This window comes from Lipotes vexillifer, unplaced genomic scaffold (assembly GCF_000442215.2).
Source record: "Lipotes vexillifer unplaced genomic scaffold, Lipotes_vexillifer_v1.1 scaffold1094, whole genome shotgun sequence".
In the NCBI taxonomy this organism is placed as follows: domain Eukaryota; kingdom Metazoa; phylum Chordata; class Mammalia; order Artiodactyla; family Lipotidae; genus Lipotes; species Lipotes vexillifer.
The window spans coordinates 2,421,603-2,445,734 of record NW_006792775.1 but is presented as its reverse complement, the minus strand read 5'-3'; the positions used below and the strand labels follow the sequence as shown (position 1 = coordinate 2,445,734).

The following is a 24,132-nucleotide window of genomic DNA, read 5'->3' as shown; positions in this document are numbered from 1 at the left end:
CACCCCAGTCCCAGCATCTGCTGCCCCTCATGGCTCTCCCAGATCTGCCTGCTCACCCTGCTGGTCCAGGGCACTGTCTCCTCTCCTACAGACTATCGAAAAGGCTTCCTGTCAAGTCTTGCTTTCCTCCTGGCTTTCCCTAATCCACTCCACCGCCACACAGCAGCTGGAATGAGAGGTCTACAGCACAAATCCAGTCAAGCCTGCTAGGTCTCTGCCATTCTTGACTTTGCTTACAAGATGCTTCAAGAAGCGCCAGCCCAAGCCTTTGCCCCAAGCCCCATCTCTCGCCAGGGCTGCTCCAGCCTGCCCTGCGGTCAGGCTGAATTTCTCAGTGGCTTGCTCTCTGTTGGTGTCACTTGCAGGACAGTACCCTCTGCATGGAATGCACTTCCCACCCATTCCCAATCCCCTCCTCTAAGCCTCCTTCCGACTGGTCCTCCCTCCCTCCCCGGACCCTGGGAGACAATTTTTCCACGGAAGTGGGTGGGTGGGCGGATGGTTCCGGCGGTAATGCGAGCGATGGGGAGCGGCAGATGAAGCTTCGCCCTCCCGCCTCTCACCTCCTGCTGTGCGGCCCGGTTCCTAACAGGCCGCGGACCGCTACCGGTCCGCAACCCGGGAGCTGGGGACCCCTGCTCAAGGGCACTGGCCGCAGCGCAGTAGGAACTACAACTCCCAGCAAGCCCCGGCCTGCGGCGTCTCGAGCCCGCGGCGGTTGCCTAGCGACCGGGCGTGTCCCGGAAGGCGCGCCGGCTCCGGCGGGACTTCCGGGGCGGTGGTTGCGTCAGATTCTGGGAAGCTGTCGGCGCGGCGGTGAGTGCGGCATTCCAACGATGGCAGGTTCTTCCGCGGAGCACGGTGAGTGCGCGCGGCGGGCGGGCCAGCGGGGGCGACCCCGGGCCGAGGGGCGGAGGGGCCACCGGGGATCTGAGGGGGCGCCAGGTCCCTGAGGGGCGGGTCTGAGGGCGCGCAGAGGGCGGGGCGCGACCCCCGGGCCCCCCCGGCAGGCCCAGCTCCTCCAACCTCGCGGGGACCCGGCTCCGGACCCGGAACTGCCGAGGCCACCCCGTCCCCAGCCCCGGTCCCCTCCTTGGGTCCTCCAGGTTCCATTGCGCCTTGACCCCAGGACGTGGCCGTGCGTTTCCCTCGCCGGTCCCTGGGCCGGACCTCGCCCCTCCTGTCCCCTGGACTTTGGGGAACGGGCACAGCCCTAGGGTTGTTTTCGTTTCCGCCCAGCCCGGGCAGCACCCGGGTTGGCACTTAGGAAAATGGGGCCGAGGAAACAGGGTACGCGGACATACGGGAAAGGGCTTGGGGTTTTACGAAGGCTTTCATCTGCGGCTGCAGACAGTGGCCATTGGGACCTGAGTGGTCACAGCGTTATTGCCGCCTCCGAGGTTCCGTGAGCAGCTCTGGCTCTGCCCACCAGAGTCACTCGTGTCGCCAGCCGGTAGACACGCCGCCCACAGGCAGACTCCAAGGAGCGCTGGGCCCTTGCTCCCCTCCCTCAGGCAAGATTGTAGGTGCCAGACAGACCGGAGGTTGTCCCTGGATTCCCGAGTCTGGAGCAGACTTTCTTCAGGAAGAACTCTCAGTGTGTAGTTTTTATTGCCCGGGCTGCCGGGTTTAGGCTGTGCAGGCTTCCTGGAGCCCTGTGATCCCTCTTGCTCCTGGGCTTCCAGGCGGGGAGCTCTGACCACCTGGGTAACCCAGTGACGTGGGAGGCCCCTGATGACAGGGCTGCTGTGGTACCCACCTTCCGGGCGCCCCGCATTCCACCCGACAGGTGTGCCTGGATTCCAGCACCATCTCTACCCACCTGGAGCCTCGGCCCTCAGCCCTCAGAAGTGCACCCGGACTCCTGTAAAATAGCAGCGTGGTTGACACCCCAGTCTTCTGAGCGAGCCGGGCTGGGGGCCCACCTCTGCCCCTTCCTCATGTGCAGCAGGGTAACACGTCTCCGCTCAGAGGATGTAGTGGGCATTAAAGGGGCTGGTAGAGGTTAAGGCTTTAGAAGAACACTTGGCATGAAACGGGCGCTGTGTCCGGGTTGAGAGGCCGAGCTTGTTTCTTTTCTCTCTTTCTTCCTTCCCTTTTCATTTGTGAACACAACTGACGTATTCGATTTGGGGGTTTTGGTTTTTTTAATTGCTTCGGAACTTGAGGTTTTCAGAGCCTTGGTAAGAACTGGCCTGTTTCTGGAGATTGATACCAGAGTTCTAGATATTCTTGGTTTCCGGGTTCTGAATGCTTTTCATTCTCAAGGTTGGATTTATCGTAAGTGACCATCTTTCCGGACTTTTAAAGGAGACCCTCGTTTAGAATATTCTTCCCATTTCTGGTCGTCTTCCTTAAGTTGGCTCAGAATGTTCATTTGGTTCCCTGCCACTGGGGTTAAAGCTTTTCCTTTGTAGCTTGAATGTGCAGCCTGTTCCAGGGCCCAGTTTTTTTAGAAAGACGAGTCTCATCCCTGAGGACCCCGGGGTGGATGGAGCGCGTCTCAGAGGCCTTGCCCTGCAGATCGGGCCTCTTTGGTAGCTGTGTGTTAGGTCAGATTTGCAGTTTAATTTTTTATGCAGTTTACTTCAAAGGTTCTTCGTAATAACAATACAGCTAGCTTTTTTTCGTAGCATGAGTCTGCGCTAAATACATCTGCGGGGGGCCTGTAATCCTCAGAGCAACCCTTATCGATACTGCCCTTATCTTCCTGTGCAGGCAAGAATCCTGAGGTTCAGAGAAGTTAAGTGATTTGTCCAAGGTCACACAGCTAGGCAGGGCCTGTGTGACTGCAGCAGGGATGTTGACTGCTCTGCCTTGCTGCCTTTGATGACTCTATTCAGATGAACAGCAAGCGCCCCAATTCCAGAGTACATCAAGGCAGACAAGAGGAGGGAGCTGATACACTTTCCTGTGTTTCCCATTGAAAAAATGAAATGTACGTATTTACAGACTACAGACATTTGCTCATCCCTGAACCCACAGTCTCCTGGTATTTACACTTTAAGAGTTGTGAGAGATAGTGCCCTTCGGGGGGAGATTAAACCGTTCCCAGTGTCCACACTGCTGTCCCCGGGCAGTGGTGCCATCTGATCACCTGTGTGTCCTCAGGGCATCAGGTCACGATGCTCCTCATGACCTAAAAATCCCACGTGAAAGATTCGCATCTGCTATTTCTGTGGGAAATTGCCCGTGAGTGGTTCAAAATAAATTCCTTAAATAGATCTGTCACTTTATTTATTCAGTAGCTGGGCGTGGAGATGCAGCATGCCTGGAGGAGCCTCACGGTCCAGCGGGGCGGGGTGGCCGGAGCCCAGAAGCCCAATGCCTCCCCAGGTTGCATGGGCCATTCCACTCTTGGTCACTTCCCAGTGCGTGTGCTGCCGGGTGGCCTGAGTCTACGGAGGTGGTTCAGGGCCCACAGGCCCCTTCCCTCTAAGGCGCCACAATCTGCCAGAAACTTGGCCGGGTCCTCCTCTGCCAGCTGCCCCGTGGGCAGGGTGGAGTGCAGGGAATCACACCGGAGGCCCTGCCGGGCCAGGTCCTGATGCTGCTGTGGGCGTTAGCCTGCTGGCTGAGCCCGGCCCCAGAGCCCCGAGGCAGAGGGCCTGGATCTGGGGAGCCCCCTGTGCTCTGCTCCTGAGGGAGGGCCTGGCTGCAGGGCAGGTAGGGAGCCTCCCGAGAGAGGTTGGAAGCTGACCCTGGAGAAAAAAGGGGAGCGGGAGTCCTGGCAGAGAGCACCTTGTGCACTAAGACCTGAGGGCCAGCAGCACTGCTTTCCAGCAAGTTCCTGAGGCCAGAGGGTGGAGGGGGGCTGGACATGGGCCACAGGACCAGGTCTGCAAGGGCCTTGCGCACATTTGCGGAATTTGGGTCTTGTCTTTGCGTTCTGGCAAGATGTCTGCCCCCTCCCCAGCGTGTACCAAGGCAGGGAGAGGAGGAAGAACCCAAGATGGTGGTAACCGGTGGCCTGGGCCTGTGGCGGTGGTGGGTGTGAGAAGTGGACAGTCTGGGGAGGACCGGGGCAGGTGCTGGGTTTGCCGTGGGATGAAAGAAACAGCCACCCAGCTTCAGACCCAGTGGGGAAGGTGGCTGTACCGTTCCCGGACTTGCACCCAGTTGGAGGGCGAGACATGATGCTTGGGAGCACCCTGTGGACAAGTGACCACTGGGCCTCCGGGGCTGGTGCTCAGGACAGAGGGGGGCGCTAGAGAGGACCTGTGGGAGGAGGTCCTGGGTGCTGGGAGTGGGTGGCATTGCCACCAGGTGCACGCACCTCTGTCCTTTATGAGATTCGTGTGAGGAGGGGATGCATTCGTTCGAGAAGGCTTTTCCAGTTCCCGTTCTGAGAGCCACCTGGGCAGGCTGGGAAGCCCCACAGGAAAGAAAACTGGGCCTGAAGAGGGGCCCAGGGGGAGGGGCCGCTGCAGAGGCGGGCCAGGGAAGCTGGAGGAGCCTTTGCAGAAAGGACCTGATCCACAGGGCCGGGTGCCGCCGGGGCCTCGCAAGGTGTGGACCCGAGAGGCCTTCAGCAAGTGCGGGAGGGGTGCAGACCCCCTCTGCGCCGGGCCTGGGAGCTTAGGACGAAGGCAGACCTGCGGTGAAGGGGCCTGCGCTTCAGCGCGCCGCCTGGGGGCTCTTGGCAGCTGAGCTCTGCACCCGCCCCACCCAGGTTCCGATTCCAAAGGTCTCAGGTGGGCCTGGAATGGGGTGCTTCCAGGAGCTGGCCCTGCTGCCACTGCGCAGGAGCCTCACTGAGCGGGAGCCTGGCTGGAGCAGAGAAGGGGGTGGGAGAAGGCAGGCCACGGGGCTGTTGTCCAGCAGGTGTGAATGCTGATGGGAAGGGGCCAGGGGAGGTGACGGCCTGGTGTGAATTCGGTTCCTTACCTGGTTCTTGCGTTTGTGCGAGTTCAGTAAGCGTTTTCTAAACTGTGAAGACCACGGTCCATGTTTAGGGCCTTCCCACAGTCAGAAGGTGTGTGTCCTGCGATGCGTTTCTGGATGGACCTGCAGTGGACCTGGCGGTGGGCGTGGTGCGTGCGTGGGGCTCCCTGGGGAGGGCCAGTGTGGCCAGTGGGCGCCCTGCTCAGGAACCATCTCCTGTCATCTTGGCATCACGGGCTGATAGCCAGACCGCAGTCTGGCCCAAACCCAGGGCCACTTGAAAGCTGACCAAGTTTTAAATTTGTTTCCTCAAGTTACGCTTAGACGCAGCTGCCACAGTGACCCCATGACTGTCCCCCTTTGCCCTGCGGGCTCCCAGCTCCAGACGGGGCTTTTTAAATGCGTGTGTGATCCCTGGGTAAACTCCTCCAGGGCAATTTCAATGGTAGTAATACAGGAGCGATTAAAATAATAGCAATGGCAACTGCTGGGCGCTGGCTGTGTGCCCAGCAGTATTTCAAACAGTTTACAAGTGTAATTTCACTAATGCTCAACAGCTTTACCAGGCGTGTGTTGTGTGAGCCTGATTTACCCTTGAGAGGAGCCCGCTGAGCGCTTGTCCCCCAGCTGCTTCAGTAGTGCTTTAAAGCCATCCTGTCGGTAGAACGCTTGACGTGGTTTTCTCCTTGTAAAGAAAACATATGCTTATTGTAGAAAATGTGTGCAGCGAAGGAAACAGAGGGAAATAAAATGCCCTGTGAGCGCACTCCTCCAGGGTAGCCATCGTCAAGGTCAGGCAAGTTCCCGGGGGTCTCTGTTCCCTGGAGTAGTTCCGGAGTGAGGGAAGTCTGTCTGTCCAGTGCTGTCCCGGGGGTAAAGGGGCAGGGGGAGCTGGGAGACCACACGGCTTCTCAGAGAGGGGCTGTCACCTCTGCTCCCTTCCCCTCCCTCCTGCGTCCTGGCGTAGATGGCTACACCAGAGAGATGCTCGGAGACGGAGACGGGGAGAGGGAGCTTGGAGGCTCGGTGTCGGGTGGCCAGCTGCCGAAGGATGGCCTGGCCCACTTGGGGATGCGTCCCCCCCGCCCCCACCGCCCCGGCTCTGTCCACCCTCTGGCAGGTCCTCTGACTTAGGTTTCGTGAACTGAATTTTCTCCATCACGAGAAAGGAGCTTGCTTCCCGACTCCTGACAGGCTGGCAGGGCTGCCGGGGAAGCGTGCCAGGTGCAGTAAAGTTCCCTGGAAGGAAGACTCGGTGCCAAGGAATTTATGTAGAGTTAGGTTTCCCGGTGCCCAGGACCGCCCTGGCAGGCGCTCCTTCCTTCTCCCTGGGTGGGAGAGAGCTGTCCTGTCAGAGAGGGGTGGGGGGCACAGACCCACCTGGCCTTCCTTCACTGTCTCAGAGGGGATCCGAGCCCTCGGGCTGGGTCCTTAGAGCCAGCCACCTGCTCCCGGGAAGGAAGGCGAGCTGGCTGGCGCTGCTCCAGGGCGCTCGTGGGTTCCCCAGGGTTCCCACTGGCACCTTGGGCGGGAGGGGCCGCCTCTGTGTCTCTCTTTGCTTCCTCCGACACTTCCAAGAACTGGGGTGGAAAGTATCTGCTTCTCCTGGTAGGTCACGAGTGGAACAAAAGCAGCCCCCCCTGTAGGCGTGTGCCCTTGGGCAGCAGGGCTCCAGCTCAGCCCGCCACGGGGGTTAGAAGCCTTCTTAGACTCAGCCGGGTCCCCACCCTGGTTCCTGTGTATCGGGCGCTTCCCAGGAGAGGGCTTACGAGGCCCCGGAATGACAGGTGATGCCGGCCTCCCGCGGGCAGGCCTGCACTTCGAGGTACATTTGCCGCCCATCCATTCGTTCAGCAAATTCACTGAGTGTCTTCAGAACGTTCCGGGCTTGGTTCTAGAGGTTGAGCATATGCTGAGTGAATGAATCGGATAAAATCCCGGGGGGGTGGGGCAGGCAATAAAGGAAAGAAAGCAGGGAAGTGTGTGTGTTAGAAATAAGCGCTATGGAGAAATAAAGCAGGAAGGGGTCGGGGCCCCGGGGGGCGCGGGGGGGGTCACTTGGAACAGTGCCCGGGAGGACCCAACGGAAAAGGGGACACCCGTGGAGCCCCGAGAAAGGGAAGGAGGCTGGCTGTGTCTCGGGGAGGCTTCCAGGCAGGCAGGGCAGGGGGCATGAGGGGCGGGGGCGGGAGCTGAGGTCAGAAGGGTGTGGCGGCCCTCCTGGCCGGCGCGAGGACCGCTCTTGGTGGGACGGGGGTCTAGAGAAGGAGCGTGGGCCACTCTGGCCACGGCGCCCTGCGAAGCCCGGACACCAGCGGGGGCGCCTGCGTCCCAGGGTCCAGGCGAGAGAAGGGCTGGACCTGCCATGGCAGTTGGGGTGAGAGGGCTGGGTTCCGGGTACGTTTAGAGGTGGAGGCCTGCACTGTCCAAGGGCGTGGCCCTGGGTGTTCTGAGGGTACTCTGTAACGGGCAGAAGGGTATTCCTAGCCGTGCGCCTCAGGGCCACCCTGGGCTGGCGCCCCCGCGGTGCAGTGGGCAGGCAAGCAAGCCAGTCTTCCTGGAAAGCCTGGGCCTGAGAGCCCAGGGAAGACATTTCCCTGGTGCCCACGCCTTTCCTGGGGATGAAGAGGTCGGGGTTCAGGAGGTCCCCAAGAAGCCAGCCTCCGGGAGGCTGGGCCCTGGGTGGTCGCAGCCCCTCCCTGGGGCACCTCAGGGCACCCGGAGGTGCTGCCAGCTTCGGCCCTTCTTCTGTTGGCCCCTTCCTCTCAGCCCCGTGCCCGGGAAGGCAGCCCCGGGCGGGCCCTGACGGAAGGGTTTCCCGCCGTGGAGACGGTGCAGCAGGGTCTTGTGTGCACAGCTGCTTCCCCGCACGTGTGCTCTGCTGCCTGTTTGCAGGCGTCCTGTGGGCTTGGTCGGGGCGAGGTTCCTGTTTCTGTGCCAGGCCTGGCCGGCGTTGGCCCACATCTCTCCGCTCGGAGCCGTCCCGCTCTGGGTCCAGCATGGTGACCCAGGGACCTCGTGGTGTCAGGCAGCTGGCTGCGAAGGGCTGCGGTGTCAGGGTGTCTGCCCCGTTCCCAGGGAGAGTGAGAAGCTGGGCTCATGCTGTCCCACTTGGAGCTGACTCCGGGGCTCAGGGTGTGTCTGTGTGGAAGGGAACAGGCGCTGGGCCCTGTTCACACTCATGGACTAGGGGACCAGGCTCCCTCCTGCAGCTTCAGGGGCTGGTCTGCGCCCCTCCCCCCTGATCTACTGCTGCGCCCCCGCAGCCAGCAGGTGATGAACGCATCCACAGGGTAGTTGGAGCAGTGATTGGGGACGCAGGGAGGAGGTGAGGGTCTCAGGGGCAGCGGGGGGAAGGAGGGGCTCAGTGGAGTCAGTGCCGTCTGCCGGCTGTGCCTGCTGCCTGGTCCTCACTCGGGCTGGGCTTCCGTCCTCCCACATCCTTCCTGAGAATTCCAAGGCAGAGGAGTGGCCTCAGGTCCCTGAAGGGGGGCAGGCCTGTGCCAGGTGCTGGCTGGACGGTTGGCCCCCTCTGGCAGGCATTTCCAGGGGCGGGGCCATGGTCCTCCCAGGAGCTGGGCCTTGGCCGCTAGAAGCCCTCACTGGTGCCGGGTTTGAAGAGCTCTTCAGTTCTCACGTGCCACCCATCGCCCACCCAGGGGCTGGTCAGCACCAGCCCTCCCAGCACCCAGTGCACAAAAGGGTGTGTGCGTGTGTGTTTCTCTTTAATTGAGGTGAAAATCCCCAACGATGGAACTAACCATTTTAAAGTGCACAGTTCAGTGCATTTAGAACATTCACAATGTTGTGCGACCACCCCCTCTGTCTAGTTCTAAAACATTTTCATCCCCAGATGGGAACCCACTGGCAGTCACTCCCCACTCCGTCCCCCAGCCCTGGGCACCCGCCTGTTCTGGACATTTCCCAGCCGGAAGCGTGACCCTGGGACCCCGTTCTCTGGACTCACTCAGGCCTCCAGCCCCACTGACGCGTGTGCCTCTGTCTTTGCAGCTCCCGACTACAGGTCTGTCCTGAGCATTAGTGACGAGGCAGCCAGGGTGCGGGCCCTGAACGAGCACCTGAGCACGCGTAGCTATGTCCAGGGCTTCTCCCTGTCCCAGGCGGACGTGGACGCGTTCAGGCAGCTCTCAGGCCCTCCTGCCGACGCGCAGCTCTTCCACGTGGCTCGGTGGTTCAGGCACGTGGCCGCGATCCTGGGCAGCCCCCGCGCCCCAGCCCCACCCTGTGGGCTCCAAGCAAGTGAGTAGCAGAGCGGCTCCCCGGCTGTTAGAACCTCCCCTCGAAGTTCTGTTCACACTCATGGGCTAGGGGAGCCCACGAGTGTGACCTCCCTCTGAGGTCAGGGCCCTGAGGGTGTGAGGCGCCCACGGGGGAGCCCGCGGGGCTGGCGCTTGTCCCCGCACTCGAGCAAGCAGCCTGGGGGGGCTGCCAGCGCCCCCCGAGGGGAGATGAGGACAAAACGCCGAGAGGTCAGCCCCCAAGGATCACGACCCCGGCGGCTGCCGTAGCAGAGCCTCTGGGAGGGGGAAGACCTGTGCCCCTCTCAGGGCCGGCCTTGGCCGTCAGCTCACTCCCGACCTGGCTCGGATTTGATTGGCTTCTTTTCCTTCATTCTCTCCCTAAGATTGCAGGGTGTGTGTCCACCAGATTTAGAATTATTGGATCTTAAGGAAGTATTCATGGACATGAACTCTTTGGAAACCAGAGAGAAGGCGTTTCTGGGCTTTGAGATAAGACCAGTCTGGCAGCTCTGGCCCCCACCTGTCGGTGTGATGTGTCTGGACCCCGTCATTTCGGGGGTGCTTCTGGAAAGTCTCTGGGGCGCATGGTTCCTGGCTGGTCTCTCTCCTCCGGTGAATCGAGGTGCTTCTCCCATAATCGCCGGTGCCCTCAAGCGGTTCAGCCTCCCCAGGGGGGCTTCGAGCACACACCCAAGCAGCGACAGGGGTCCAGTGCCGTCTGAGTGGTCCCTGCTGGGCTGGGCAGCCTGCGGGGGCCTTTTCCACATCCCTTCGGCTGGGATGTTTGGACCGTTTCCCAGCTCCTACACCTCTGCCTGGTCTCTGCTGGGTCCCCCTCTGTAACGGGGCAGAGGTGGGATGTCGTTTCTCCAAGCATGGGACGTGTTTTGGTTTTCTTGGTGATCCTGCAGCAGACACCCCTTCCCCGGCATAGGTGGGAGCCTTGCTGTGTAGACTGTCTCCTCCCCATGCCTCCAGGCGGTGACCCAGGGGTGTCTGTGGTGGCAGGTGCTTCTCTCCCAGGGCTCAGTTGTCACCTTGTCCCCCAGGTCCCCCCTCCCAAGGCACGGCCTCCAGGGGTGGAAGTCAGGGTGGGTTGGGGGCATGGCCTCGGCACGGCCTGTCTGGTGTTCCGTCCGGGGAACTTGTGGGGAGAGTGATGCAGACACACGTGAGGGAAAGGCGGGTCTCTGCCCTGCCAGTCGGGGGGCCTGCAGGTTCACCAGGGTGGTGAGGGAGGCACCTGGATGGCGCCGACAGGACTATTCACCTCCTTCCATTTCCAAGTCCTCCATCACCAATGCCTCCCGGGGGCCGGCAGGGACCCCGAGTGGCCGGGGACGGCGGGTGGGCTGGTGTCCAGAACCCCCAGAGTCGGTGTCCTAGGCCGCGTCCTGGATGCCAGTGACCGAGCGTCCGCCTCCCCGCATCGCTGGCCCGTCTCAGACATCTCTCCAGCCTGTCCTGGACGGGAGTGCCCCCTCTCCCAGCCCCTCGATCCCCAGCGCCCTGCTGGCCTTCCCTCCATGTCCCACTCCTGCTCGAGACCCCCAGCTGGACATCTCAGCACCGATATGCCCACAACTGGCTTGTCACCGTCCTCTGTGCTGGCCCAGCCTAGGTTCCTGTGCCTCTTGCCGTGGCCATGGGCCTCAGCAGCCCCGGGGAGCCACTCAGACACAGGAGGTGGACCAGGGCTCTGCCTAAGCCCCTTCCCCACCTCTCTGTTCCTTCTCTCACCCCCTCCCCATCTTGTCGCCTCTTCTCTGCGGCCCCAGCAGGGAGGGTCCACTGTGCTCAGGGTTTCGGCCCTGCTGTGCTCTGTGTCTGGAGCGCCCCTCGCCCAGAGCGGGGCTCAGTCCAGATGGCTCCTCCTCCCACGGGCGCCCTCACCCCCTACCCACCCTCCTGGGAAGGATCTTCAGGGCCTGCCCTTCACTGAAGAAGGCGTGTTAAATCCCCCAGGGCGTGGGTCTGTCTGCGGCTGGGTGGGGTCTTCAGGGGTGTGAACCTCTCTGCTGCCCCTCCTCCGAGGCTGAGGTGTGCGCAGCGCCCAGGGGACCGGGGACCTGGCTGGTGCATCTCCCTCCATATCCCCTCGGCACCCTCCCTGCCTAGAGCCTCGTTCTCAGGGCGTCCCTGAGCTGCACGTGCAGGTTATGTTGTCAAAGGTCAGGGGTTTGTTTCCCCACAGCAGCCACGTGCCTGGGGCAGAGCCGGGGCAGGACTGGGGGTGCTAGCGAGCAAAGGCATTCGCAGTGTTTCAGACAAACCAGAGGAAGGGCAGACGCCTCAGGAGGTCTGTGTCGGGGTAGAGGAGGGTACCGTCAGTGCAGGTTGTTGGTTGTCGGGGCAGGGAATCGCGGAGGGACTCTGGTGAAGCTTACTTCTTGTTAAACTGAGGTAACACCTCCCGATTTTTCCCTTTGGCAGATGGGGGTTGTGTGTGCCGGTTTCCTTGAACTGTCACTGGCTGTGTGGCTGCAGCCACGCTTTGGGGAGCAAGGAAGCTCAGGTGTGACCCGGTGTCCTGGACAGTGTCCCGCTGGCCGGGCTCCCTGGCTGCACCCTCAGCTGTGTCCTGTCACTGCCGTCTTTTCGGATGAGCCTTCGGTCCCACGGACCCCGAGCCCCCCACCCCGGCCCCTGGCTCAGGGCGAGCACGGTGGTCGTCAGGCTCACATCAGTGTGTGGGCAGCTCTCGCCAGCGTCCCCTGTTGTCCCAGGTGGCAGCTGTCTTTGTGTCGGGAGCCGCAGCATCTAAGCAAGGGGAGGGGTTGATGGAGTCATAAAGGGGCAGGTGGAGAGTCATCAGATCGTTTGCTGCATTTACAGTGAACCCTTAGACCATGCCTGACCTCAGGAGGCATTCGAAGTGTCAGGGGGACTTGGGCTTGGCCACCTGAGAGTTTGCTGGCACTCCCTGGGGTCAGGAGCTGCTGGATAGCGCCGTCTGTCCCCCTCCCCGTCTGCCGCTCTCTGCCCGCCTGCACACATGTACACACACACACACAGCCACCTCCCACCCCCTTCACCGGTCAGTTGCGTGCATCCTCTGGGTGGCACGTGGCCAGGCCCAGGGCTGAGTGCTCTGTGACCTGCAGTAGGGAGCAGCGGGTGGTCGCCTGGTGGCCACACTGGACATGGATTCTGTGCCGGGAGGAGGGAGAATCGCTTTGCAGACACAGAGGCAGGGGTCGGGGTTAGGGGTGGTGCCGAGAGTGGGCACCTGTGCCCCCAGGTGTGCAGGCGGTGTGCAGCCCGCGCTGGCTCCGAGAGAGGGCTGTGGAGCACAGCTGGGTTCTGGGTACAGGAGCAGCACCTTGTGGGTAGCTGGAAGGTCACCAGATGCCCAGGGCATGTGAAGACTCAGCTTGGTGGCTCTTCCCAGCCCAGGGACTGGAGCTGCACCCCGCCAGGCTCTTGGGGCGCAGGCTGTGTAAGGCCTGCCCTTCGCCCAGCGGGAGGCGTGTGCGCATGAGCAGCAGGGGCAGGGGGCGGGGCTGGAGGAGGAGGAGGTGGGGCTGCCGGGGGACGAGGCTCTGCCCCGTGAGCCCCTGACCTCAGCGTGGGGAGGACCCGGAGCTGCTCCCAAAGGCCTCCGGGGCCCATGTGGAGCCGTGAGTGCCGGCATCAGCACCGTGTCCGGTAGCCTACATGTCGCCCGGGCGGGGGGCAGGAACTGCGTGGGGAGCCGGCCACTGGCCCGCAGCTGTTTCCGTCCTGACCTGGCTTCTGCGCCTGGAGGTGGCCCACGTCCTGTGAAGCCTCCACGGAGCCCGTCCTCCTGGGGGGGTGGCCAGCTGCGTTGCGGTCCAGGCGTGCGGCCGGCCCATGTGCAGGGCCCGCGCCTCCCGTGCGCCCTCCGTCTGGGTCAGGCGCCTTGTGCTCGGAGCCGGCGGAGGGGAGGCTGGGTGTAATGGGCCTTCTCCCGCCCCGTGGGGTTGGGACTATGGGATGCGCCGCCACTCAGACGTGAGCAGGCAGAGAGGGGGCACGAGCGCTGGACGCGGGTGATGCTCTCAGGGTCCACTTTCCCCTTGTCCCACGGGTGACCCAGCTGTGCTCTCTCCATGGCAGGTAGAGGCCGGCGCACACAGCCCCCGTGGTCTCCTCCAGCCAGGTCCGAGCCGTGCCAGCTCCGCCTGTACAACAGCCTGACCCGGAGGAAGGTAGGGGGGCCTGGGGGGCAGGGGCGGCGGCTCTTAGCTAGTCGGTGAGCGTCCTCTGTGTGGCCGGGGCAGGGCTGTCCTCGGAAGCACACCTGGCACGCCTCAAGGGGCCTGCCTATCGGCACTCTGGCTCTGGCTGTGCTCAGGGCCCGAGTGTAGATGCTCGTGACTGCTCCGAGCCAGGCCAGGAGCCAGCGTGCTCTTGCAGGGGACCCGTGGTGGCAGCTGGTGTCCCAGTGCCAGCCAAGCAGGGCCTGTTGCTGTCAGGGGCCCAGCAGGTGTGGGGACGAGGGCAGTATCGGCCGGGGCCACTCAGCAGGCCAGTGGCTCCAGAGATTTTGAAAAGGACTCCGGCCGAGGGCTCATTGGATTGCCGTCAGCAAGCACCCTGAGCAGATGGGAGACGGGGTCCCCTTCATGGACTTAATTGGTGACAGCGGCCCCTGAACTGGTCTGAGACCATCGGGCCGTCAGCCGGAGGCCTCGCTCTCTAGGCTGGCTCCTCTGGGATTGCGGACCCCCGGGCATCTGTGAAAGGAAACATCCCCGCTCACGTTGTTCCTGGGGGCAAAGGCAGGGCAGTCCCTGCGCTCAGCACAGGGCCTGGCTCGCAGCAGGTGCTTGATGAATGGAAGCTGCTCTTGTTAGAGCAGCAAAAGCAGGAGCGTCCGTCTCCTTGACCCCCCAGCTTGCGTCCACGAGTGGGATCCCAGGGAGGAAGAGGCCTGCCCCCATCCCAGTTGACTGTGACTTTCCCGTAAAACTAAGCAGTCCTCATGGAATGTGTATGAACCATTTGTCTCTGGCGGCTGTGGTCCTGCACGGTGCCTCCTGCATCCTTTGTGACAGTCATTCCTTCATTTCCAACCAAGGACGTGTTTGTACCTCAAGATGGGCGGAGGGTGACGTGGTACTGCTGTGGGCCCACCGTCTACGACGCCGCCCACATGGGGCACGCCAGGTAGGGCTGCACCGGGCGCCGCTGCAGGGACCCAGTGGGGCACGCCAGGTAGGGCTGCACCAGGCGCCGCTGCAGGGACCCAGGCTCTGAGAGCAAGCTCAACGCCCAGCCTTTCCTCTTCTTTTTATTTATTTATTTATTTATTTATTTTTATTTTTTGCTGTACACGGGCCTCTCACTGCCATGAACTCTCCCGTTGCGGAGCACAGGCTCCGGACGCGCAGGCTCAGCGGCCATGGCTCACAGGCCCAGCCGCTCCGCGGCATGTGGGGTCTTCCCAGACCGGGGCACGAACCCACGTCCCCTGCATCGGCAGGCGGACTCTCAACCACTGCGCCACCAGGGAAGCCCTCCTCTTATTTTTAAGAAGAAAAATTTTCATTCTGTCAGTACTACATATTCACTGTAGAAAAACTAGAGACCAGAGAACCCAAAAGAAAAGCCCACAGCCCCGGTGTTATTACTCTCCTGGACTCTGACCAGATACTTTCCTCCGTGTGCCTGGCAGTTCCTCCTCATCCGAGGCTCTGGAGGTGGGGGGTGGGGGGTGCCCGGTGCTGGGATCCCCGACACCCAGACCCGTGGCCAGTGTGCAGTGTCCCCCGCCCCGCAGTCACGAGTGGGGTGGGCATGAGAGTAGCGGCTTTGGGGGGAAATGCGGGGGATCATTTTCCTTGTACGTGTTTTAACTGCAGAGCCAAGGTGATGTGCATGATGTGCTGTGTGGAAAGGTTTGTCTTTTTATTGCTCTAGGTCCTACATCTCCTTCGATATCTTGAGAAGAGTGCTGAGAGATTACTTCAAATTTGACGTCTTTTATTGCATGAACATCACAGACATTGATGATAAGGTAAAGGGAGTTTTCAACGTTAAATTTTAAATACAGTGGATGGTACAAGGGAAGAAATGACTTTGGGTAAGTTAATAAAGTAACGTCGGCTTGAGTGCCCTCAGCCCAACACATGCTGTTTGAATCCCCTCTGGGACTTGTATCAGGGTTTATGCAGATGATGTTGTCCTGTATTCAGCTGTTTGGATGCTGTTGGGAAACCTGGGGAAATGTTAATAACAGCTGGTGCTCCAGGGAAGGCACGTGCTATAGTGTCCGGCGCTGTGCGGAGGCCGGGCCTGGCTCAACATGTTCGGACAGTTCCGGCGTCGGTGGCGGGGTGGTGTGTGTGGGTGTGAGCTCAGGCACCACCCAGCGCTCTGCACAGGGACCCGGCAGGTGCTGAGCTGACCCCCATTTCCCTCCTCTGCTCCCAGATCATCAAGAGGGCCCGGCAGAACTACTTGTTTGAGCAGTACCGGGAGAAGCAGCCCCAGGCAGTGCAGCTCCTGGAGGACGTGCGCACCGCCCTGCAGGTGGGCCCCCTGCCGCTCCTGGGTCCCTACGTCCCCACATCCCTGTCCCAAGCGAAGGGGCTGTCCTCGGCGCGCTTCACAACGTGTAGGGTCATGACGTCTCGGTCGTGGTGCTCCCCTGGCCCATGGGGAAAGCCGCCAGGACGGACGCACACGGGTGGGGCAGGGGGCTGGGTGACCGTTGCTGCCGTTTTACGGGAGAACCTCAGAACCAACCGGTCACGGCGATCTGCGCCGACTTGTGAATCTTCCACGTGGAGCTCACGAGCAAGTGACACGCGTGTGACCAAGACGCAGAAGCTGTGCTAAACTTCTCAAATGGGTGGTGCTGGAAATTTCTGGAATTATTTGAAGAAATTCGTCCTTTCCAATTTAATATTTTTGTTTTGAATAAACAGTATTACAAATGATGGCGTCATACAGTGAGGTCAGGAAAAGGCATTTTCTTCTTTTCCATAATTGTTATCTTTAGTAATTGCAGTAACGATTGCTGTTGTGCTTTTCATGTTTTATCTCTGGAAGAAAAAAGTAGGAATAAAATTAGGGCTTAGCAATCCTCTAGGCGGACGAGGGGGGGTCCGCTGGGCTGTGGAGCCTTCGTGGTGGCAGGTGACACACCCGCGTGCCCAGGGCACGGCCTTAGGACGCTGCCACGCCCAGCTCACTCAGAGAGACAGGCAGCGCAGGACAGCCTGGGCCGCAGGCCAGGGTCCCTCTGGGGTGACACTCCACGGACACAGACCTCTGGGTCTCCACGGGCAGTGGGCAGAACTGGCTTCGTGTGTGGAGTCACCTCTGGACACGGGGTTCTGCTGAGCGGGCGTAACAGCTGTGGTCTCTCCTCATGCTCGCAGCCGTTTTCAGCAAAGTTACACGAGACCTCGGATCCCGACAAGAGGCAGATGCTGGAGCGCCTGGAGCGCGCGGTGAGGCTGGCGGCGGAGCCGCTGGAGGAGCCGGCGCGGCGCGGCCTGACGGGGGAGGAGCTGGACGGCCGCGTGCAGGTGAGGCTGAGGTGGGTCCCGCCGGCCCCTCGCCTTTGCCCCACTGCCTTCAGGGAAACAGCAGGTGCTCTCGGGGCGGAGCGGGCTTCTCAAGGTGTTTCCCACACTCGCCGGGGACTCTGTCCAGCGTTGGCACTGGCAGCACCTGGGGCAGGCGGAGCGAGAGATGCCGGTGGGCCTGAGCTCCAGGGCCGCGGGGACCCGCTGGCCTTGAGCCTTCCCGGCGGCGGCCTTCTGCCCCTGAGGGCGGGCTCCGGGTGCCCGGCCTTCCTCCGGTCCTGACAGCCCTTCTCCTCTGCGCTGGCGCCCCCTGCTGGCCACTTGCAGAACCGCGGGAAGGACGCAGCCCCGGCGGCTGCGGCCGAGGGCGCGGACGTGTAAGGGGGTGCCTGCCTGCAGGGCCCCCCTCTTCTGGGGCCTCGCGGGGCAGGATGCTTGGTGTGCTTGTCCTGAGCTTCGTGAGGAGTCAGGCGCACGGGGTCTTGGGGACGAGGGCTTTCCCGTGGGCGTGCTTCTGAGATGGGCCACACGAGGTCCCGCCCTCCCTGCAGTGGACCCCTCGGGCCCAGCCGTTTATTTCTTCTCCTGGGAAGCTGGTTACATTTCCGTGTTACCAGCAGTGATGCTGGGAATTCTCTTCCCAACGATTCCAGTAAGGTCCTTTTTATTAAAATTGTGGTAAAATATGCATAACATACAGTTTACCACTTTAACCATTTTTAAGTACATGTGTTCACATTGTTGCGTAAACATCACCACCGTCCACCTCCAGAAGTTTTTTCGTCTTCCGAACCGGACGCTCTGTCCCCATGGAACACTCACTCCCCTCCCCTCCCCCAGCCCGGGCCCCACCGTCTGCTTTCCGCCCCCATGAATCTGGCTCCTCCAGGGACCTCATACAAGTGCGATCACACAGTGTTTGTCCTTTTGTGACTGGCTTATTTCACTCGGCAAACTGTCCTCCAGGTTCAGCCGCGTTGTAGCCTGTGTCAGAATGTCCTCTCTTCTTAAGACTGAGCACTGTTCCGTGATGTGGGTGGACCACGTTTTGTGTGTCCTGTCATCCTTTGATGAACCTTTGCGTTGTCTGTTGTGAATCATGCTGCTATAAACATGGGTGTGCAAGTATCTGTTCGAGTCCCCGCTTTTAATTCTTCTGTGGGTATACCCCCAAAAGCAGGTTGTACACCAATTCAACTTTTAATATTCTGAGGCACTGCCGTGCTGTTTTCCGTAGAGCACAGGGGTTCCAGTGTCTTCACATCCTTGTCAACCCCTGTGCTTTTCTGTTTTCCTGACTTTGCAGGACATTTGGTCCATGCCAAGAGGTCCTTGAAATTTGGTCCCATCCAAAACGTCCATGGTCCTATCTGGTCCATGCCAATAGTTTTAGATAGGACCACACTTCAAAGGCTTTTTGGTGTGGACCAAACGTCTTATGGACCAGATGTCTTACATGTAAATGTATCCTCCTACTAACATGCTTCCAGTGTCCTATTAATTTGCCTATACACCAGCACTTTGTGTTGCTGGGTTCGTTCCTTTTTATCAATGGAACCTATACTGTAAAGTGGTAATTACGGTGGTTTGAATTCGCATTTCTCCAACCTCTCCTGAGACTGAGTATCTTTTCACATGTTCACTTGCTGGCTGTAATTCTGCACATGCATCTTCTGTCCTGTTTTCCACTGGGCTGTTTGTCTTCTTACTGGTTTGTAAGCGTCCTTAGGTTTTCCCCAGACACTAATCCTTTCTCATTTAAATGTGTTGCAAGCACCTTCTCCTAATTTTTGGCTCTTCTTTTCACTTCCTTTTAATAACAGAGGGTCTTAGTTTTAATGTATTCAACTTTATCAGTTTTCCCTTTTATACTTGGCATTGTTGTGTCTTAAGAAATCTTTCTTGCCCTGAAACATGAATATATTCCCCAGTATTTTCTTCTAAGGATTTTAAAGTTGTACAGTTCACATTTAAGTCTCTGATCCCCCAGAATTAGTTTTTGTAAGTCGTGTGAGTAGAGATCCAATCCCCTCTCCCCTGCACAGATATGGGAGGCCCCCCTTTCCTCCGCCCCTTTCTGTCGTGTGTCGTGTCTCAGTTCTATTCCATAGGTCAGGTTATCCACCCTGTGTGAGTCTCACCGCGTCTGTCACCGATGCCTGGAGAGGTAGGAAGCCTCACCTTGTTTTTGTTCACCAGGTATGGTTTTCTTTTCTTTTTTTTTTTAAGATTTATTTATTTATTTAATTTATTTTCGGCTGCGTGGGGTCTTAGTTGCAGCACGTGGGATCTTTGGTTGCCGCACGTGGGCTTCTCTAGCTGTGGCATGCTGGTTTTCTCTCTCTAGTTGTGGCGCGCTGGCTCCAGGGTGTGTGGGCTCAGTAGTTATGGCTCACGGGCTTAGTTGCCCTGTGGCATGTGGGATCTTACTTCCCTGACCAGGGATTGAACCCACATCTCCTACATTGTAAGGCGGATTCTTTACCGCTGGACCGTCAGGGAAGTCCCTCCAGGTGTGTTTTGAATGCTCCTTGCTTGTCGAGTCCCATACAAGATACTGCTAGGGTTTTATTTATTTGTTTATTTACTTATTCATTTATATATGGCCGCGTTGGGTCTTCGTTGCTGCACGCGGGCTTTCTCTAGTTGCGGCGAGAGGGGGCTGCTCTTCATCGCGGTGCGCAGGCTTCTCATTGCGGTGACTTGTCTTGTTGCGGAGCACGGGCTCGAGGCACACAGGCTTCGTAGTTGTGGCACACAGGCAAAGTAGTTGTGGCTCGCGGGCTCTAGAGCGCAGGCTCAGTAGTTGTGGCGCACAGGCTTAGTTGCTCCGCGGCATGTGGGATCTTCCCGGACCGGGGCTTGAACCCGTGTCTCCTGCATTGGCAGGCGGATTCTCAACCGCTGCGCCACCAGGGAAGCCCTTCAATATTATATGTTGAAGGATCATTTCAGAGCTCCACCTTTGAATGTGTTGATCCTCTCTATTCTATTTCAAAAAAAATTTTTTTAAGAGTTTATTATTTTAGAGCAGTTTCAGGTTCACAGCAAAACAGAGGTTTCCTGTGTACCCCCCACCCCACCCCCATACACACAGAGCCACACCCACTGTCAGCATCCCCCCAGAGCAGTATGTTTGTTACAGCTGGTGAGCCTACACTGACACGCTGTCATCACCCACACGACAGTTTACATTAGGGTTCTGTCTTGGTGTTGTGCATTCTGTGGGTTTGGACAAATGTATAGTGATGCGTTATCTGCCCTTAGAGTCTCTTCCACACAGTAGCTTCCTTGCCCTAAACATCCTCTGTGCGTCGCCGGTTCACCCTTCTTGACCCCAGCACCTGGTAACCACTGATCCTTTTACTGTCTTTGTAGTTTTGCCTTTTCTGAATTTCACAGAGTTGGAATCATGCAGTATGTGCCCAGCTCAGATTGGCTTCTTTCACTTAGTAATGTGAATTTAAGGTTCCTCCGTGTCTTTTCACGGCCTGATAGCTCACTTCTCTGTAGCACTGAAGGTTAGTTCATTGTCTGGACGGACCACAGCGTATTTACGCACTCACCCACTGAAGGGCATCTTGGCTGCTTCCAAGTTTTAGCAATTAGGCATAAAGCTTCTGTAAACATCCATGTGCAGGTTTTTGTGTGGACATAAGTTTTCACCTCTTTTGGGTAATTACCAAGGAGCATAACTGCTGTATCTTGTGTTGAGAGTAGGTTTAATTTTTTTTTTTTTTTGGCAGTACGCGGGCCTCTCACTGCTGTGGCCTCTCCCGTTGCGGAGCACAGGCTCCGGACGCACAGGCTCAGCGGCCATGGCTCACGGGCCCAGCCGCTCCGCGGCACGTGGGATCCTCCTGGACCGGGGCCCGAACCCGCGTCCCCTGCATTGGCAGGTGGACCCTCAACCACTGCGCCACCAGGGAAGCCCCTAATTGTTGAAGAAACCGCCAAACTGTCCCCCAAAGTGGCTGCACCATTTTCCACTCCCACCAGTGGTGGATGAGAGTTCCCGTTGCTCCAGATCCTCCCCAGCCTTTGGTGTTGTCAGCGTTGCAGATTTTGGCCATTGAAATAATGTACGGAGTATCTCGTTGTTTTAATTTGCATTTCCTTGATGACACACGATGTGGAGCATCTCTTGATATTTATTTGCCATCTTTATGTCTTCTTTGGTGAGGTGTCTGTTAATGTCTTTGGACCTTTTTTTCATCAGGTTGTTTTCTTATTGTTGAGTTTTGAGAGTTCTTTGTATATTTTGGATAACAGTCCTTTATCAGATGTGTCTTTTGCAAATATTTTCTTCCGGTGTGTGGCTTGTCTTTTCATTCTCTTGACAGTGTCTTTCCCAGAGCAGAAGTTTTTAATGGTGATAAAGTCCAGCTTATCAGTTCTTTTCTTTCATGGATCATGCATTTGGTATCGTGTGGAAGAAGTCATTGCCAAAGCCAAGGTCATCTTTGAAGGGCGTAAGGTCTTGGTCTAGATTCATGGTTTTTGCATGTGATGCCCAGTTGTTAAGCACAGTTTGTTGAAACTGTTTTTGCTCCTTTGCTCCTTTGTCAAAGAACAGTTGGCTGTATTTATATGAGTCTGTTTCTGGGCTCTGTTCTGTTCCATTGCTCTGTTTGTCTGTTCTTTCACCAACGCCACACTGTCCTGATTACGGTAGCTTTACAGTAAGTCTTGAAGTCGTGGAGTGTCAGTCCTCCACCTTTGTTCTCCTTCAATATTGTGTTGGCTATTCTGGGTCTTTTGCCTCCTCTCCATATACACTTTTTTAAAAAAAATATTTATCTATTTATTTATTTGGCTGCGCCGGGTCTTGGACGCGGCGTGTATGATCTTTTAGTTGCGGCATGCATGTGGGATCTAGTTCCCCAGCCAGGAATCAAACCCGGGCCCCCTGCATTGGGAGCGTGGAATCTCAGCCACTGGACCACCAGGGAAGTCCCTCCATGTACACTTTAGAATCAGTTTGTCAATATCCATAAAATAACTCGATAGGATTTTCATTAGGATTGAATCTAATCTACAAATCAAGCTGGGAGGAACTGACACCTTGACAGTATTAAACCTTCCTATCCCCAAACATGAAATGTCTCTCCATTTCTTTCATCAGAGTTTTGTAGTTTTCCTCATGTAGATCTTGTACATATTTTGAAGGGCATATATGTGAGTGTTACATTTCGGATGCTGATGTAAATGGTATTGTGGTTTTAATTTCAAATTCCACTTCTTATTTCCTGGCCTATAGTTTTGTCTTCTTTCCCAGTCAATATACAGACGGTCCCCGACCTCTGACAGTTTGACTTAGGATTCTTTGGCTTTACGATGGTGCAAAAGCAATAAACATTCAGTAGAAACCATACTTTGAATTTTGATCTTCTCCTGGGCTAGCGGTATGCAGTCCAGTACTCTCTCGGGATGCGGGGCACCAGCAGTGAGCCTCAGATCTCCAGGGTAAACAACTGACACACTTACAGTTACACTGTGCCCAGACAACCATTTTGTTTTTCACTTTCAGAACGGTATTCAGTACATTACATGAGATATTTCAACACTTAATTATAAAATAGGATTGGTGTTAGATGATTTTTCCCAACTGTAGCCTAATGTATTCTGAGCACATTTAAGGTAGGCTAGGCTAAGCTATGATGTTGGGTAGATTAGGTGTATTAAATGCACTTTCAGCTTAATGATATTTTCAACTTACGATGGGCTTATAATCCTGTATAATCCTCTTTTTTTGCCCTTTTCTTGCCTTATTGCATTAGCAAGGACTTCCAGTATGATGTTGGAGGGGCCATCTCGCATTATACCTCATCTTAGTGGAAAAGCTTCCGAGTTCTCAGCATTAAGTCTGATGTTAGCTCTAGGCTTTTTGTAGCTGTTTTTTGTTGGTTTGTTTATTGAGTTGACGAAGTTCCCCTCTATTCATTTACTGAGAGTTTTTATCATGAATGGGTGTTGCATTTTGTCAGATGCTTTTTCTGCATCTATTGGTATGACCTTGTGGTTTTTCTTTTTTAGTCTGTTGATGTGATGATATACATTAATTGATTTTATAAAGTAGAACCAGCCTTACGTACTTGTGATAAATTTCACTTGCTTGTGGTATATAATTCTTTTTATACTTTTGTGGATTCAATGTGGTAAATTTTGTTAAGGATTTTGCATCTGTATTCATGAGAATTTTTTTTTTTTTGCGGCACACGGGCCTCTCACCGCTGTGGCCTCTCCCGCTGCGGAGCACAGGCTCCGGACGCGCATGCTCAGCAGCCATGGCTCATGGGCCCAGCCGCTCCGCGGCATGTGGGATCTTCCCGGACCGGGACACGAACCCGTGTCCCCTGCATCGGCAGGCGGACTCTCAACCACGGCGCCACCAGGGAAGCCCTTAGTATTTATTTACTTATTTATTTATGTATTTATTTTGGCTGTGCCGAGTCTTAGTCGCGACAAGTGGGATCTCTGTTCTGTTTTTTTTTTTTGTCAGCCTCTGAGAACAAAGGCTTTTTGGTTTTCAGTTTTGGAGGCTGCTACTGAGATCTCCTCAGGCTCAGAGACTCCTTCCTCAGTCATGTCCAGTCAGGCCCATCAGAGACGTTCTTCATTTTCATTTAGGCGCTTTCACCTCTAGCATCTCTGTTTGGTCCTGTCTTGGGATTTCCGTCTCTCTGCTTACATTCGCCACCTGGCTTTGCGCGCTGCCTGCTTTGTCCACTAGGGCCCTTAGCGTATCGGTCACGGTTGTTTTAAATCCCTGGTCTGATAATCCCAGGATCCCTGCCACGTCTGGTCCTGTTGCTCTCTCTGTCTTCAGAAAAGTGGCGTTTCGGCTCTCGGTACGGCTTGTGATTTGTTTTCATGATAGTTAGTACATGATGTACTGGGTAGAAGGAGCTGCTGTCAGTAGTCGTGTGGCGAGGTGTGGGGAGGACGCCCTCTGTGGTCCTGTGATGGGTCTCAGTCCTTCAGTGGCCTGTGCCCGTGGCCTGTGAACATCACAGGTGTTTCTGGGTTTCTCCTCCCCTCCCCCTTAGATGGGGCAGGATGTGTGGAGGGGCCTGGAGGTGGACGTTTTCCTCTCCCAGGTCAGTTAGGCTCTGCTAGAACCCCAGCAGCTTAGGTTCTGGTTAGCCGGTTCCTCCTGAGGGCAGCCTTGTTAAGAACAGAATGCTTTGTCATATTTCAGAGCAGTTCCTTTTCCTCTCCCCCTGCCGGAAGCATGAGGGGATTTTTCTCCAATATTTACTGTGAGTAACCGTCAGGGCTCCTAGAGGTAAATCTCACAAATTTGTGGGGCTGGGTCGCCCTGGAGTTTTGATCTCGGACTCGTCCACACCGAGCCTCCAGCGGGTGGTCAGTTTCAGTTCCGGCCTCCCTGCCCGTCACTGGGTCCCAGGCACTTTCTGCCCCGGTAAGTGGCGGTTCTCTGTACCTGCCCGTCTCTCTCCAGTTCTCGGGGGGCAGTTTGC

At 57.4% G+C, this 24,132-nt stretch overlaps 1 protein-coding gene across 2 annotated transcripts in view; it reads left to right on the top strand.

Moving 5' to 3' along the window:
• The first annotated feature begins 836 nt into the window (after positions 1–836).
• CARS1 (cysteinyl-tRNA synthetase 1) overlaps positions 837–24,132 on the top strand; it is a 45,567-nt gene continuing 22,271 nt past the window's right edge. Inside the window, exons 1-8 of one of the 2 annotated variants that reach the window (XM_007465962.1) lie at positions 837–861; positions 8,896–9,144; positions 12,258–12,266; positions 13,233–13,318; positions 14,191–14,279; positions 15,033–15,129; positions 15,546–15,644; positions 16,499–16,648. In XM_007465962.1, the coding sequence (XP_007466024.1) occupies positions 837–861; positions 8,896–9,144; positions 12,258–12,266; positions 13,233–13,318; positions 14,191–14,279; positions 15,033–15,129; positions 15,546–15,644; positions 16,499–16,648 (804 nt within the window). Of the gene's footprint in view, positions 862–8,895; positions 9,145–12,257; positions 12,267–13,226; positions 13,319–14,190; positions 14,280–15,032; positions 15,130–15,545; positions 15,645–16,498; positions 16,649–24,132 lie in introns of both variants that reach the window. The other variant, XM_007465961.1, reaches the window with a different exon arrangement.